General features: G+C 39.7%; 1 protein-coding gene across 1 annotated transcript in view; it reads right to left on the bottom strand.

Annotated features, from left to right (window-relative positions):
- Window positions 1-3,127: 3,127 nt before the first annotated feature.
- SCAF11 (SR-related CTD associated factor 11) overlaps window positions 3,128-17,947 on the bottom strand; it is a 47,348-nt gene continuing 32,528 nt past the window's right edge. Inside the window, exons 10-14 of the mRNA XM_066550710.1 lie at window positions 11,907-14,405; window positions 9,576-9,919; window positions 6,923-7,141; window positions 6,364-6,483; window positions 3,128-5,992 (exon numbers count right to left, since the gene is read on the bottom strand). Coding sequence (XP_066406807.1) covers window positions 5,864-5,992; window positions 6,364-6,483; window positions 6,923-7,141; window positions 9,576-9,919; window positions 11,907-14,405 — 3,311 coding nt within the window. The 3' untranslated portion in view covers window positions 3,128-5,863. The remainder of the gene's footprint in view (window positions 5,993-6,363; window positions 6,484-6,922; window positions 7,142-9,575; window positions 9,920-11,906; window positions 14,406-17,947) is intronic.

The raw sequence follows: 17,947 nt of genomic DNA, 5'->3' as shown, positions 1-17,947 counted from the left end.
CTCACTGGAGCACAGTCATAAAGAATCTTTGTTGTGGCTTGGCTCTACAGTATCTTCTTGAAGACGAGTATAAATTCCTTTGGAGAAAAAAAAAGCAAAGCTCTATTACTCTGATTCCAGATTAGCTGTATTTTTTAAATGAGGAATTCTCTTGTATGTACAGTTACATTTCTTCCTTCAAAGTGTTTTGCAGCATAGTAAGGATGCTGAAAGCATCTCTTGCTGAAGTAAACATCATTCCTCAGTCATCAGCCTGGATCCTCTAGAAGTTGTGAAGCTGTCAGCACAGCACTTTGTTGGCCTGTGGTCTAACTCCACTGAAAGCTGTTGCAGCACCCTTGCTTGGAAGGAGGAAATGTGCTGCAGTTGATCACCTCTAGATCAGCCCTTTATTTCCATTCCTTTATGCTCAGCTGTGCTGGATGATGCAGATCCTGCTGTTCCCTGTATAGAGCACGATGGCAGGGCAGAACTGCACAGACAGGGGTGTTTATTACTGCTTGCCTGCCTCCAGTTTGGGGCAAAGCACTTCCTGGATTTGAACCATTTTGTTACTACTAAAAATCCACTGTTCTCATTTTTTCTTGCTAGTTTCAAAGGGGGGTAAGCTGGAGGGAGAAGCCCCAAGCGTGTAGTGAGGTGTGAGTTCAGTTCCCATCATGGCCCAGGATCTGCTGACGTGCAACAGCTGCGGACACACGTACTCGTCCCATTGTGTTTCCTCCCTCCTCTGCCTTTTCTACCAGGTAGTTACTGGGCTGTTGGACATTCCTTGCGTGAGTGGGTGCAGAGAGCTCCATGGCTGATGTCCCTTGGCTTGCTGGATCAGGGGATGTGTGTGCAGGCTGCAGAGTGTGGCAGGGGCAGGAGCTGAGGGAGCCAAAAGGTTGCTCAGTGTCCTGTGTGGCAGAGGCTGCACCTGCAGCATGTGGGCTGCAGCTCTGCAGGGCCAGAGCAGCTGCCTGGAGCTGGTTTGGTTCATTAATTTCTTCCCTCCTCACCAAATATCAATTAATGCAAAACTAGCACAGTGGTTCCCCTAAGGGAATTAATGTGAGGGATTTCACAGAGGGGTTTGAATTCATGAATCATTTTCAAGTGGCAGACAATTCAAGGCTGACTGTAATGAGTAAAGTTATCACCAGTTTGTTTGTGGTGGGATGGCAGTTTCTTCTTAAACTATCACTACTTCAAAGCCATCTTGGTTTTAGAAGCCTGCTGGTTTTCACCTGTTTGTATCAGAATCATCACTTGGATCTTGGCTTCTCCCTGTCTGTGGTAAGATAACCAGGAATAAATCTGAGCCCATACCTTTGAAAAAAGCTGATTTACTGCACATGAATAGAAATGCAATATTAGAGTAACAAAAATCTCATAAAGGTGAACCATGGTAAAGGCTGTCTTGTGCTGTGATGTTGGGTGGCTGTTGGACATTTGGTCTAAGGTGGATTTCCTGCAAACTACAATCTGAGTGGATATGTAGGTTTTGTTCTTTGGGGGTTTTGAGCCTGCATGTCCACAGGAAAGTTGCTGTCCTGGCAAACTGTAAAGTTTTCTTTTACACCAATGTCTGGTTGTCCTGACCTTTGGAGAGGACACAGGCTTGCACCCTCATTCCAGTTCTCCTGCTGGCCTTAGTGGGCTCCTATGAAGTTTGAGGCAACTGACCTACAGCTAAACTCATAGTTGACCCACAGCGCACCAAAGATGGAATCCCTCGCCCAGACCCACGTAACTGCAGTGCCTGCACTGTAGGGGTGTGTGTTCCATTGCCCCTGTACCAAGCGTTGCTCCACTGTTATTAGAAATGTTGGTTTAAATAGTCCTCTAGGAAAAGCCCTGTGATTCCAGGTTTAGGCCTCGATGCAAGACCATGTGTAAGCTACATTTCTAGTCTTCAAAATCCCTGAGTTTTGGTAAAGGGCTCTGAAATTTACAGTGAATTCTGACTTCCATGAGTTATTTTCTGTCATAACACTTGCTACTGCACCAAAGGATCAAGAAATGCCTGGCTGTTTTTGATTGATACTCCTTATAATACTCAGTGGGTTTTAAATTTCTTCAAAACTTTAGGACTAATCATATGACAACCTGCTGCCAAAATCTCATGTGTTTGGCTCCTGCAGTAGTTTGTGTTGGATTATTACACTCTGGGTTTGCAGGTTTACCATGTGTAACAGGCATTGACTTTATTGCTGTCAGCCCCTGTACTTACTGCACAGTGCAAGACAATGAAAATCAGGTTGAGCTTTTTTGTTGGTGGGTGAGTCTGGGAGTTGTGAGTGACATTGGAATTGTCAAGTTTAAGTCAAGTTCCAGATCCCAGCCTGTGCTTATTCAGAGCTTCCTCTCCTTCTATACAAGTAGTTACTTGTGCTCTTAGTGGTTCTTACCAACCTAGTGATTAAAAACTTACTTAAAAAAAAAATCATAGATACTCCATTAGTAATAATTACTATTACTATTCCATTAGTACTATTAGTACATTAGTAATAATTAGTACTCTGAAATTTGGTGATACACTTTATTGTCTTTACTGTCACTCTACTATTTATCAAATATTGATCAATGTGAATATTGTAAGGTGTAGTAATAATGAAAATGTTGCCAGCATAGCTCCTTAACTATAACTCTCACACGTGTGCCAACTTTACCTATGGAGCTACCTCATGAGGGTGCAGTGGAGGTAACTCTTGGAAGCAAAGGGATGCCTGGAATTCTGTTCCCAAGGCAGGGCAGCTCTCCTGCATTAAAATGCCCCGAGGGTATTTCAGTGAAACTGCTCCCTGCTTCGGTGGCACCTGTGGGTAGGGCGTGCCCAGGGTTTGACTGCTGCCCTGTTTGCTTCCTGCAGCAGTATTCCACTCCTGCCCTGAACCCCTCCATGTTGTTCGAGTCCCGGGTGAATGGGCTCTTTGCCACCTGCACTTGTTTTTTTCTAGCTTGGAGCACCTGCAGATGGGCAAGGCTGGGTGAAGGCTAACTTAAAACAAATGAGATGTAAAAGAGGGGGTGCCCAGGCAACACAGAGCAAGAGAAATGCATGTGCACAGAAGGAACAGGAGTTACCTCGCTTTCCAAACCACACCACTTGAGCCAGAGTCATTTAAAACCAAACAGTGCCAGCTGAGAGAAAAGAATTTATTAGAAACTGTTAAACACTACACAAAACTAAATTTTAGAGTATTTTTTTCAGTAGACAGCACTCCAGCCTACATACACAGTACTGTGGACTTTGGACAGCCACCGTGCTCATAAGGTATATCTTTAGGATGAGACATTCAAGCAGCATGCACAGTGAGAACGGGAAAGGGGTGCAAGGGAAACCCTTTTGATTTGCATAAGTTCACAGAAGGTACACTTTTGTAATTGTTTCCCACAAGGTAGTTTGGATTGAGGGAATCACCACTACCCCAGAGGCAGCAAGGGGGCTCAGCTCCCCACCTCTGCTCTCAGCTGGTGCATGTTGGGAGGTTTTCAGTAGAAGGTGTTTCAATAAATAGAATTACACCTTTCATCCTACTGGAACACAACCAGGACTCCCAGGTTGCCAAACTCCCCTTCTCATGCAGAGACCAGCAGAGACCTTGCTGCTTTTCAGAATAAACAGGAGCAGAGTCTACAGATTAAGGCAATGTATTTCTTTAATTCAACATAGAAATTGTAACAAACCGCATATTTTCTGATAAATTCTGAAGTATTTAATTGTAAAAAATAAAGTTACTGATCACATGCTACTCTATTTGGTATTCTTCATTAGGTTTTGAAATACAGTGGAGCATCACTATAGTCACTGCCCCAACAACGTGGAAGCCAGTGACATCTTCTCTTCCACCCAGGAGCTGCAAAACAAGAAACCAATCACCCCTCCCTTCTCCCAGTTCAAATCCTCCCTTGTTTCTTCCACCTCCCCCAATTTCCACCTCTCTTCCAAAAGAGGAAAAAAACCCCTTGAAATATTTATTTGACTCCTGAAAGGAGCTTTATAGCAAGGCTCAACTGTATAGACTAGAAAAAGATATAAAAGTGATTAAAATCCAAAAATTCAGAGAAGGAAAATGTAATAAAGTACGCATGGCGTGATAAACCAGGATACACATAGCAATTTGCTACATTTTTCAAAAAGTGCTAACCAATTTTAGCTTAAAATAATTCAAGAGATCTTACAAATTGCTATCATAGTGTAAAACTGAGTATACTGAAAAGCCTAAAACCTGACTTGACTGTAGAAAATGTATTATATCTGTTTCTAATTTACATAGCATTTGTATTTAGGCACACAAAAATAAATATAGACAGTCAAATGCTTCATTAAGTCTGCAGAAAGTTACAGTTAAAACCAAGCAATCAACTGTTGTGACAAACATCATGCTTTTACACCTCTGTCTCTACACCACACATGTGTACACGGGTGGATATCCCTTATGTCATCCTTAGGCTTCTGCAAAAGTTACTTAAAAGGCGAGACTGTTTTCTGCCAAAACCAGGTAATTTGGGAACTACTGGCTACAAAGAGATAATTCCTCAGAAATGTCAACTGATACTTTCTGTTAAAATGTTTTGTTCCTGCTTCTGGGCCAGGAGGCTTTGGGCTGGATGGAAGCCAGGGTGATCCAACACCAAAGGCTGTTATGGCACAACAGGACTGGAGGGTTAGTGACAAGATTTTAACAGCACTGTGTAAGAGTAAGGGAACAAATCGGAGTAAGGCTCCTTGGAGAAGGACCTCAAGCTGTTCTTTTGCTAAGGAGCACATGGTGATTGCAGTATTCCAGCAACCCTCCCTGCTGCTGCCTCAGTAAAACTGCTTTTACCTGAGTTCTAAGCTTTCCCCAGGCACATCCAGTGACCTGACAGCTGTTTTTAGAATGCTTGTGGTACCTCTAATAACTTGTCTCCAGTGCTCAGGGAAGCAGGAAGACACTTGGCTTCCAATGGCATGCTCTGGTGATTCATGCCACAGTCCCTAATTAATGGAGAAAAGTATCATGCAGTTGAGATTGGCACAACTGGCAGTCTCTGGTCAACTGGGAACCTAACAATAAATTCCAGCTTTCTTGATTTTACTTGAAGAAGAAACTTTTCTGTTTCTGAACATCTAGCTTTGGTACACTAATTTCCTGCTAGCCTAAGGGCATAACCTAAACTGAGGTTCTCAGCGTGTGGTGACTGAGGGCTTTCAAAACATAAAAATTATTCAAGTTATCCCACTATCTTGAAACAAATTAAAAAACATCACAAACAATACCAAGCAGCATAATTTTTATTTGGTGTTACAACAGCTGTGCAGCACCCATGCTTTTGGGCAGCACATTTTACTGTTTATGACTTTTCTTTTTGAAATCTGAACAGTTGTGTTCAGACAACTCTATGTGCTTTTTTAATATACACATTGTGACCCCTGCATTCAGCCTGTCCAGTTAACACTAGAAATATTTGTCAAGGCAATTAATTATTTTATCTTTGCTATAATTAGGGAGCAATCAAAAGAAAAATTTTACTTTCATCTGACTGATCACATGTACTGTACATACCTGTTCCAAACCCAGCGTACTCAAAGTTTCTAAGTTAATGCACTCTCTTATTCAAGTCAAAATGCTGTACATCTAAGTATCCACACAACCGTACATTCCTAATGATTCTTCTTTACACCTTTATTCTTTTTAGAAATCTGTTTTTAAAAAGGAATAAAGAAGTTGCCCTGCAGATCTATATTTCTTTAGAACAAAACATCATACACTACCTTGAAAAATAATTTTATCAAAACCAAATTCAAATCACTGTCATGTACAATTTTCAGTTAACAGTTCACATTGAAATTGCACTTTGCAGATAGAATAAAACTAAAAAATGAAAACATATTCTATTTCCTTTCACAGGAGACTGCCTCTTCAGGATTTTTCTTCCGTGAATGCTTGTATTTGTCTACATATGCTTTCACTAGATTTGCCACTTTTGCAGAATTAACTTCTCCACTTTTGCTATGACAAACCTGCAACAGTTTAAAGAACAAAAATGTTTGAAACATTTCCATTGATTTGCCACAGTCCCACATTATTAATTTATTTCCCGACACTTCTGATTCTTCCATCCCAGGCAAAACATTATTTTAAAACTCCTAATACTTTCCAATTGCTCCTTAAATATTTCTGAATTCCCATTCAATTCTTCCACACAATAACCAGGTTCTGTTCTGAGAAGCCAAAGAAAGCTCTTGTGGATGGAGAAAGAAGAAAGGTATTTTTGCTTCTCCCTCTTCCCCCTTTCCAGCACCAATGAGCTGTTCCCAGAAAAACGAGAAACCCACCCCAAAGCCTGCCCCAAGGTGAAATGTGTGCAGCTTGGATTACTGGACCCACTTACTTTATCTACAGCTTTCCGCACAATTTCTTTGTATTCCTCCTTGGTGATATCTTTGTTTTGGTAGAAAGGTTTGATCGCCAGCTTGACCTCTTGTGCTGCTTTTTCTTGAATTAACAATTTCTGAAGAGAAAACAAACTTGAGTGTTATATTTCACTGCCTATGTATCCTTATCAATCCCAAGTCAAAACTTTACAGGAAAAAGGTTGCGACAGAAGATTAGAAAACCACCCCCCCATGCACACATTTCAGCTCTCATGGGAGCTGCCTGTGCTCTGCTAAGCACAGAATGTTTTCCCATAGCAATTCAGGTGATATTTATAATAGTGCTGATTTAAAGAAGATTACATTAAAAAGAGTCAGAGGCTAATCTGTGTCCTATGACGGCCACAAAAATATTACATACATGATGGTATGGAGTATATTACACTGAGGGGTTTTTGTCATAACTTGCTATTTTTTAGTACATCAAAATGCATTTATATAAAAATTAAATTTTATATGTTTGAATGTAAATATAAAAACAATGTATATAAAATATATGCTGAACTTTGAACTTGCCTGGTCCTTCTTCGAGCTATCTGCACTGGCTTCCACTGTTACACTTGCTTTGTTTTCTCCCAGTTTTACAGCTGCATTAGAGCTCTTCATGTGACCTGATGACGTTGCGTTACCTGAATTTGGTCCCTGAACTGTTCCCACATTTCCCAGGACTGCTGCTGGAGCAGGCAAAGCTGGAGCACTCATGCTGTTACTTACATGAGAAGCATTTGGAACACCCTGTTTTAAAAAGTTATCAGTAGTTAATACACCATTCTTCTATATGGCAATGTGCCTTCCTAGGAGTCTCAGCTGCTCTAGAATGAGCACAAATACTGCATGCTTTGGTTCATTACCTAACTTCCACACTGCCCATTATTATGGAAGGTACACACATTACATTCGATTGACTCAAAGAAAAAAACAAAAAGAAAAGCTTGGAAAGTAAAGCATCTTCCATGTCACCACAATGGCTGCCATTTTCTAGCTCTGATTCCAGTAATAAAATACCCTGCAAACAGGCACAGAGGGTGTTAGAACAAGGGGAAGGAAGTTTATGGCTGCAGAATCAACCTGATTTACAAAATAAGGCTGTGATAAATAGACATTTTCTAAAAAAAATCAGCACCTAAACATACCTGAAAAAGGTTGCTACAGAAGCCAAAGCCACACTTGCATTCCTGCATCATACTGATGCTGCTTTGAAAACACCTATTTTCACGTTTGTTATCAGCTTGAACTTGCAAATATAAATACATAGGCAAGAGATGAAACACTAGCTGAAGGATCTGTTTTTCAGGAAAAGCCATTTTCTGGCCATTTCCAAACATCACCAAAAGGCACTGTACATACTTTGGAACTGAGAAATTAAGTAGCTCTCCGACTTCAGATAGAGGCCATTTTTAGCAAAAGCCAAGAACATCCTCCTGACATGTTTCTGGCAGGCTACACTAAACGCTGCTTTTTTGCAGGTCATCACCATTACTCTTTACACATCTGCATTTATCCATATGGAAAATAATGAAACAGGAATCTGAGCTCTTTGGAAAGGACATAGAAATGGAGCTGTTATAGTCAGCATGCTAACGCTCACCAGTGTGCTGTCTTCATTTTCCTTTCAACAGGAAAGACAGGGGGTGTCCTGCAGTATTCAGTCATTTCTATTGTGCTATCACTGAGGGGTTGTTGAATGAAAGTTCAAAGAAAAAGCAGCAGCAGCTGCAAGAGCATTCAGGTTCTTGGACACCAGTCCACAAAAGCAGGTAAGAGCAACAAGTGTAACATGGGCTTTACAACAGGTAAAGCTGCATTTTGCAGCAATACACAGTCTTTACTGGAATTTATTTATTGCTGCACTAGATACTCATTTCAGAGGTTTGAAGCCTATGTGCTAACTACTTACATTTTTGGAGGTTAAATCTACTAGATTTCCAATTGTGAAAATATTTTAATTAAGACAGGAGGCATTAATTAAATCAACAAGCAATCTACCAGCATTTTAGTTCCAGCAGTACCTTGCTGGTTTACTTTGCAGTGTATTAAGTTATTTCACATGGCCTGTAACCCCACTCAGTATTTCCCAAGCACGCAACTCTCCTTGTTGTAAGTTAATTACTATAAACAGATGACAGCAGTGAAAAGAGAGAATAATGTAGGCCATTTACAGTTCACTTCAGATCTTTATAAGTGATGCATGAAAACAGAGGGTTAGAAATCATTTGCTCACTTTTTCAACCTGGAATGTAAGGAAAAGTGGTTTAGGTTAAAACAGGCAGCAGCAAAAGAAAAGCACAAACCCCGGTCAACTCCTGAAGAGCCCTTATCATAAATGCAGTATTACATCTTCTTGCAGGGCCATGGGTTCTCCTCCAAGTTGTTCATATTCTTTTCCTTGATACAAAAGCTCTTAATATAAACAGCCAGCTACAGGAGGAGCTCACATACATAAGAGTTGTTTTAAAGATATCTTGAGAGTCATAAAAAGACGGTCTGACCTGCCCTAAGCATGGCCGAGTCTTTTTGAAACTGGAAATAAAGTGGGAGTTAGGTCTCAAACAGGGCATGCAAAACCAGGAAAATCGGGTAAGAAGGCAGAAGTAAAAAATACCAAAGAGACCTCAGAAATTATTAATTAAAAAGCTCAAAAGATTAAACAGAATAAAAAATGTGTGTGTGGGGAAGCCACTGAGATGGTGACAGCTGAAGAATGGAAGTGTGGAAGAAATGGGTGCCATGTAGTAGTTGGCAATTTTCCTCTCTTGATAGACCCCCCATGGGATGAGAACTGCAACACAGAAGTTTAGATCACTTCCTACATGCTGCTGAAATGGTATTCAAGCATTTCCTAAAATGCTTAAAAATCAGGTTTGAAAGGGGAAGATTTAGTTTTGGAAGCAGGTCACTTCTAAGATAAAAAAGATAATGGACAACACTGATGAAATTTTTCAGTGTTTCATTACCACAGAAACCTGGTTATGATGCTGTATGTTGTTATTTTTTAAAAGCTACAACCCATATGCTCATGGAGGCTTCCACTTCAAATTTGGTGCAGAGTGGAAGAAAACAGGCAAGAGAGAAAGAAACTGCAAGTATAAATGTATGGTATTCAAGATAAAGAATCCTTAACTGGTATTATTTCACCACTGCTCTTGCCATGGCTTCTGATAAAGCATACCTGCAATTGTTTTCCATCTTGCTGTGAAGCAATGTAGTTGACTTGTTGAGATGGTGGGGGTGGAGGTGGAGGCGGAGGTAATCCCTGAGAAATATTTGTGGGAGCAGCTACCTGTATGAGAGGCACTCCAGGAGGGAGATGCATGGCCATTGGAGGGTGGATGTTGAAAGGATTTCGTTGCATATTCATCAAGGGAGGATGGACACCCACTGGATACGGGAAGATATTCACAGGTTGGTGCTGTGCATTCACTTGTGGCATTACATTCATTTGTTGTTGCATCATATTTATTGGTAACTGAGAACCATCATTTTGCTGGTTGCCTTGGTCTTTGAGGTTTGGATCTGCCAAAACAAAAAACCAGACAGTATATCAAGTAGAAATTCTGTACTTCATAAAGCAAAATGGGAGCCAGGTGTGTAAACTCTTAATTAGGGATGGATTATCAAAATCTTTCTATGATCTGAGTATTTTCAAGATATTGCACAGCACTAATCACCACACATGCCATGAAACCAAACACTAGTTTCAAAGTTTAAAAAGTGTAGGTTACTATGAAAGCCTGCATTTTGAATTTGTTTTCTATACTTGTTCCCATAACAAATCCAATAAATTATTTCATCACAAAGAAACTGCAATTTTTCAAAGAGCAGGAAGACAACATAATTTACCCAGTAAATTTACCTTCTGCAATTGCAGAAGGTTAGTCACACATTACCACATCAGCAAGTCTCTGCTGCTGATTGACACACACTCACTGTATACTTCTGGTAATTACAGAAATACTCTGCTGGGATTTCTCACACTGAGCAATAAGTCATCCTCAAACCATTTAACACATATTCATATTCAGAAAGAATTGTTCAAAAACCCCATCGTGGTACAACAAGTAAAACCCAGAAGTAAAAATAACCTCTTCGGGTAGCAGGCAGCACTTTTTAAATTAATTACTTTGATATCCCATCTTCTCTTCAGCAGAAGCCAAAAAGTTAAAATCTAGACACAAGCACCAAGACTTCCAGCAGTCAATAACTTGGTTTAGAGAAATGATTGATATGCTGCAATTAAGATGTCCTTCCTTAGAATCCCTTCCTTGAGGAACCCTGTCATCTAATTCACAGGGATTGCAATCTATGGCCTTACATGTCAGCCCAAATCCTCATTTGTAAAGATAATGGGTAACAGAATCACTGAGGTTGGAAGGGACCTACTGAGACTCTCTGCTTCAGCCTCCCTGCTCAAACAGGGTCAGCAAAAGCAGGTTGCCCTGGAGGACCATGTCATGATGGCAACCTAGCCTGTTTTATCCAGTTATCAGAGATTGTTGTACTATTCTCAGCTTCTAAAAGTGAATAACAGCATGACTGCTCCTGAACTACATTAAAAAGTCTCTGAATCACAAAATGCTTTCAGTTACAGGTTTGGTAAGTTTTCCCTGCAGCAGATAGAAGGGTGACAATGTTGCCTCAAAACTAGGAAAGCACTGATGCAGTTATCTCTCACAAGAGGGAGAAAACTGCTTGCATATGGCATGAAAATGCATAAAAATGAAAGGCAAAACAAGGAGAGAGTGCAAGAGTGCAAGTCTTCAGTGTCTTCAGAAATGGATTTCATAGTTCTTGAAGTCAATCCACATCTATCTTTAAAGATTATTAATCAGGGCATTAGTAATCTGTGGATAACTTCTTAACTACTCAGAATCAATCTCATCCACAGTTCAGTTAACTTACTTTCTACCAAAAAGTTTATTTCTGTCAGGGCAGTTGTCTTTTAGATATAAAAACCCCTCCAAAACTGATTTAGACTTATATATATTTTGGAGGAATTTTAAAACTGAAATACAGTAAAGGCATTGGTTTTGTATTTATAAATTAGCCTAGATTTTTTAAAAGCATTTAAACAGGACTATACTTATCTAGGAGCAAGATAAACATCAATAAGCTGCTTGGTCATCTCTAAAATCTGCTATGTGGGTCTGCACAGGCAAATTCATGTATTCTTGAAACAAATTAGCCTTTTTAAAGTTTTGCAGATGCTAAAAGTAACTATGAAGATATGCTTTCTCTTCAGCCAAATCAATCTACTTCAGCAGCACTCTTCAGATGCAGTCCTTAAACTTGAACTTGGGCTTCACACAAAACCAAGAAGCCATCAAAACACAAGAAATCACCAAATTCCACCTTTACCCCTCCATATTGCAAAAAGAGTATGGATTCACCCGAAGTAATTTTTTAAAGAACTTATCAGCAGATCAGATCACAGGACAATGTGACAGGATTTTGCTCAGCTATTGCATGTGACTAAGCTATTATGCATCAAAACCATTAATACCTTGTTCAGGTGTCTCCTCTTCTTGTCTCATTCCCCATCCAGACTGTGGGCTTGATGAATTGCGTCCCCTTCTTGAATAATAATTCTGCACATCAGCAGGTAAAGTCTTCCTCACAGCCCAGCTGGATGCAGATGTCCACCCAGACCTGTCAGCAGGTGTATCGAACGAAAACTCTTGTTCATTCTTACGCTTGCATGGCTGCTGTTCCGTGAACCTCGAAGCTTCGTTCCCAGAACCATCTGAGTTCCCTGAGACAGGTTTTCTGTTTTGCCAGTGACTTTCACTCTGGTCTCCATACATAAAACCACTTCGGCCACGGCCACCTCGGCCACGCTGACCTCTCCCTCGATTCGGAATCCAACCCGAACCAAAGTTTTTATTCCAAGACTGTCCTGCATTATCATGCCTGCTCTCCTCCCAGTGTGGTTTCTCTCTCTCTCTGTTCCTGGCTTCAGGAACAGAGTTTATCCTCTCCATTACCCAGTCTGGACAATCATTCCTCTGCTTATCTGAAGAACACTGATCATCGTTGCTTTTTTCTGTATTATTGTCCTTCTCTTTTTTAAGATTTTCATTCTGTTTCTCTTGATCATTTCTCCTGTATCGATCATTTCCTCTGGGACTTCTCCAGCTGTCATTTGCCCATCTGTCTTTCCATCGAGGTGAATGACTTTCCCTCTCATTTCTAGTGAATGAAGAACCTTTATTTCTAGTCCTAGATCGTGATCTTGATCTAGAGCGTGACCGTGACCTAGACCACCTCCTATTTCTTCTTTCTCTGTCACGATCTCTTCTTTGATTATCTCTATCACTGCTTCGAGACCTAGATTTTCGCCTTGGAGATGAATCCTTAATTCGTGATCGAGAAGATGATCTCCTGCTGTCCCTGACAGTTTCCCTTTTGGGAGATCGAGATGGTGGTTTTTTCTCATCTTTGAGTGTGTCTCTCTTTGGAGAACAAGATAAGGATCGCCTTCCTTCTTTCAGAACTACCTTCTTGGGTGATCGTGAGCTCCTGTCTCCAGTTGTCTCCCTTTTAGGGGATGGTGATTGAGATTTCCTTCCCTCTCTCCCAGAAGGAGACCAAGTTGTTGATGGAGAGTGAAATCTAGATCTTCTAGTTCGAGCCTTTTTCTCTTTTTTGACTTCTGGCTGGGACTCTCTTGCTTGAGGAACAGTTTCATCTTTTTCATCAGAACCTGATAGAGAGTTTCCCATGTCACAGTGTAAGGAGGTCACTTCTCCTTGCTCTGTACTCTCAGGTGGTACTAACTGCTCAATCTTAGGTTCATTCTGGTCACTGCAAAATGAGTCACAGTCCATTGGTATCATTTCATTATTATCTTCACCAAAATGTTTGTGTTCAGCATTTACTGGTGGAGACTCTGAAGTTCCACCCTCTTCACTTTCTGAAATGGTGTTCTCTTTTGAGGGCTGTTCTGAGGTACTGTCCATAGAAATACTGTGTATTAATGCAGCTCGTTCTTCATCTTGAACAGGTTTTGTATTTGCACAGTCTCCTACTGGTTTTAGTTCAGTCTCAGAATTATCTGTTTTCATGGCTTCAGGATGCTCAGGGAATTCACTTCCAGGACTCTCCAATAGCTGATCTTTTCCCAGAGGTTCCAAATGTTCCAACAATTCATTTTCTGGACTAGCTATGGGTTGATCTACTTTTGTCAAAGTTTCTGTGCTCTCCATTAATTCTTTTTGAGGACTACATGATGTCTGATCTACTTTTTCAGAAGTTGCATGGTCACATACATCATCTTTGGGACTAGCTACTGTTTCCACTTGTTCAAGAGTATTTTCACAATTGTCCTGACTCTCAAGATCTGCATTTTTTTCAGTAACATCTTTTACTTTAAATTCCTGACTTTCATTTCCTAAAGTTAGTAATGGGAGTTCCTGGAGTGAAAAATTAACATCTGCATTGCCTGAAGTGTCTTCATCTCTGTCACATTCTCCTGTAGTTTCCTCAATTTCTGCATGCTCACTACAGCTTTCCAATCCATTAGCAGATTCTGTTTCTACATTATTCTTCTGTGGGAGGCTTGCATTATTGCTTTCATTATCTGACTGGTGGTCCTTATCTAAAGTTAAGACTGCTTCAGGCTCAGCAATGTCATCATCTTCCACTGAGCCACAGGGTGATTTTTCAGAACGTGCAGAACGTCTCAGTTTCTTTTTAACTGCAGGTGTTTGTTGTTTAATTGCTCTTTTAGACTTGCGTTTTGGAGGAGCATTCTCTGCTTCTGAATGAGTTTTATTCAGAGATGGGTTATTGCTTTCAGGGGCACTGCAAGCAGAACTGCTTGATCGAGGGGAGCTCCGAGACTGAGTCAGAGCCTCGTTTTTGCTGTTTCGTGCAGACCTTCTTGTAGGAGTAGTAGCAACTGATTTCCTCCTACTTCCTCTAGTACCAGATGAACCAGAAGCTTCCTTTTTCTCTTCTCCTTCTTGGGTACATGCAACAGCATATCCTTTGCCTAAAGATTCTAATAAAAACAGAAGACATTAAGATTTGATAATAACCATTTATCTGAACATATTTAAGAACATAAAAGGGCCTTCTGCAGCATAACAGATATCCTCAAATAATACAATGTATTATACTTAGTATGAAATACTGGCACAGGTTTTTTTCCTTTTTTAAATGAAAACCGGTTGTTTTAAAGAGCAGAAACAAGGTAGAGTGACACATCAGACATCTGAACACACAGTTTAGAAGCAGTGCTGGCATGGCTACATGGACAGTGATAGCATGCACAGTAAAACTGTTATTGAAATGGCTGCTCAAAGATAGCCAGCATTTAAGCTGTTAGAAAAGTAATGAATTAACCACACAGCAGTGTTAGTATATAGCAGTTCCTGTCACTGTAACACAGGCTTGTTGACATGAAGCACAGTACTAGAGAAAGGGACATCTTCCAGTGGCCATCAGTGGATGATCACATGTGCAGCAGTTGATCAGATACAGCAATGACAGTGCAGACTTATTCACCAGTTATAGGGCAAACTGAACTTAAACTCTGCCACAAGACACCCAAGGTGCCAGCAGCACCTACAGTGCATTAAAAAAACAAAAGCTCTCCAAAGAATGACTAAGGCACACCTAGCAAGCAGCTCAGCTCTTGCGTTGATACTGCACTAATTTATTTCATGCCATCTACCATTCGACAATAGTATTGGTAGGGAAGCTAAGAGTTCACTGCTCAGGGAAGACTGCACTGTCAGCTATGAAAGCTTCTGGTGGACAGCTCAGGAATTAAAGATTAATGATAATTAAGAAAATATACTTGAATGTAATACTTCAGAACTAAATTAATTTCTTGGGATGTCCATTAATTTGTTTCACACTTTGTGTAGATTTCAGGAAGCATCAAGGATGTGGTGCTAAAATGCATTCTTTCATGGCTTCAATTTCATACACGAACAGTGCAAACTAAGAAAGATTAATTGCTACAGATTTTGCAATAAATCTCTCACATCACAAACATGTGATTTTAACTCTGCACATTATTTCCCATGCTTCTGCTACGGCAAAAATTTGGCTAATGTATTCACAAACATATTTTAGAAAAGTAAGATTGGAATAAGAAAACTAAGTAACTGCAAAAAAGCCTCTTTCTACCACTTACTACTTTGTTAGCAGAACCAAAAAAACCTATCACTGTATTAAATGCAATCAATAATTTCAAGAGAATTAATTCCATAACCACCTTGCTAGCTTTTAAAAAAGCACAGGACTACAATCACATCCTCTGACCTTCCTTGCAAACACAATAATTTGCCTGAACATGAAAAAAAAAAAAGGCCTGGTTCTGGGTTTTGTATGTCCAATGATCAAATAATCACTTGAGAAAATGAAAACCAACATCAACTGTATAGAAGGTTCCATGTATTTAAAAGAAAATAACATGATGGTAAAGAACTTCCAGAGGAATTTCAGGCGACTGACACTATTTCGGGTATCTACTCTAACAGTCTCACCAATCATTTTGTTACAAAGTGACTTTACAGAGGTTAAGCAGCACTTACTCAGCAACAGGTGGCTGTCTCAGACTAATTATGTCTTCAAACCTATTACAATAGCCAGGAAATCAAGTCAGATGTTACATGGCATTTCAAATTTTAATATCTGTGATTATTTTCTTCAAGGGAGAAGAAATCATCTTGCAACAATAAAAAAAAAAACTCCAGCAGAATACCAGTGGAATGTGGGAATCTGGACAGAATTAAAAGGCGAGTTATTTTTCTAGCACATTCAAAATCTACATGTGAAGCACAAACCCTTTTTTAGCATGTCCTACTACTTGTAAAATTTTAACAGAAAAGCTTCACAAGATTTGGATTTGGACTTGGACCAAATAAAAGGCATTTCAGCTCACTAACTCTTTACTGAAAAATATTTTAATCACACAAAAACTGCATAATGCCAGCATAAATCTTAGTGGTATTCGTAGATTCACTAAAGCATTTTCAGGTCAAGTTAGTAAAACAGACTATTTAACAGGAACAGGCTACTAAAACTGCAGCAGCTACAGGGATGATTCAGGCACTATAGTTACATGGTCATTATTGATATTTGTATGCCTCCTTGTACAACTCTGGAAGCCAGTGTCAGCTGTTACTCTGCTGCAAAACTGTATACTTCAGGTGAGACCAAAAGTTGAGAGAAGCGTAAAAAGAAAATAAAAAATGCTTATGCTATGGTGTTTCAGGCACAATTTAGTAAGAAATGAAAGAACCAGTTTGCATCTTTTTTAAAATGCATTTATTTTCTTCATTCTCCTTTTCTTCACCTTTTTAAAAAGTCTGTGTCCTTTTATATATATATATACGGCTGCGCATCTCTAACAATATTCAGATTAGGTTCCTCTTTGCCTTTGTCTTTACCTTTTGCTTATGCATGCTGTCCTTTTACTCAGATGCTATATAAAAATGAAATGGGGTAGGAACACTCACTCAACAGAATGTGACTAAAATCCTCAAGGGACATCTTCATGTCCACCATCCCCTTGTTTTACTAGGAAATTTTAAGACTCTTACTTCCTGCATGCTCCTTATCAATAGAAAGTATTTAAATAAAATGTGAAGATGACTTAAAACTCTGAATCTTAAAACACTGTAGTATGTTGGCACTAATCTTATAATTCAATCTTTGTCCACAGTTACAATCATCAAAATTCTAATCAAGACAAATGATAAGATTCTGTTCTAAATATAATTTTTTAATTCTTCTGGTATATCCTAACAAAAAAGCTTGACTATAGAAGTGGAAAAGTAGACAGGGAAGTCAAGAGGTATGAGCTGACATGTATATTACTAGAAGCAAAATGGTTAAGGATCAGCTACAATGCACTGCCAAACATCAGAGACCTAAGGAAGCAACCTATTCATTTTTCACTGGGAAATGTGGAGGTGAAACACATACCTTTAAAAAGAATAAAGAATATGAATGCAACTTTTTCATGATCCTTCTACTACTTAATTCCTTCCAGTAATTTATTTCCACACAGTTTTCATAAGCCAAGAGACTCTCTCAAATCTGTCCTATCTGCCTACTAGACAAGTGAAAGTGGTGTGATTCCCAATTCAAAGAAGGTATTAACTCAAGCCTTATAAAAGACAACTCCTTTGTTTTCACTTCTTTGAACTTGTGCAGCTTTTTGGAAGAGAAACTACATTCTTGCTGAGCATGGAGACAGAGGCTGTTAAAGTAACTGGAGGAAGGCAATTCCTTCCATGTCTTGTCTTCTGCTGCTTTCCTGACAGACCATGGAGCTCCAGCACTTTTGCAAGGTTTTGCCCAGTAGAGCTTGTAGGCAAACTGAAAGAGATCCATACACTTCACTGCTTCCTGACTAATGTTCTTCTCTGCTAGAAAGGTTTGTTCCTCACACTGCACAATATACCTCTGAAATATGCCATTCATTATGCATCAAAATAAGATTTATCCTCGAACAATAGGAAATGACGAAAGAAGAGCACGAAATGAAATGTTGCAATTAGAAAGGGAATGAAGTTACATAAATAC

This window comes from Molothrus aeneus, chromosome 5 (genome assembly GCF_037042795.1).
Source record: "Molothrus aeneus isolate 106 chromosome 5, BPBGC_Maene_1.0, whole genome shotgun sequence".
Lineage (NCBI taxonomy): Eukaryota > Metazoa > Chordata > Aves > Passeriformes > Icteridae > Molothrus > Molothrus aeneus.
The sequence above is the reverse complement of the archived record's forward strand: the minus strand, read 5'-3'. Positions and strand labels throughout refer to the sequence as shown.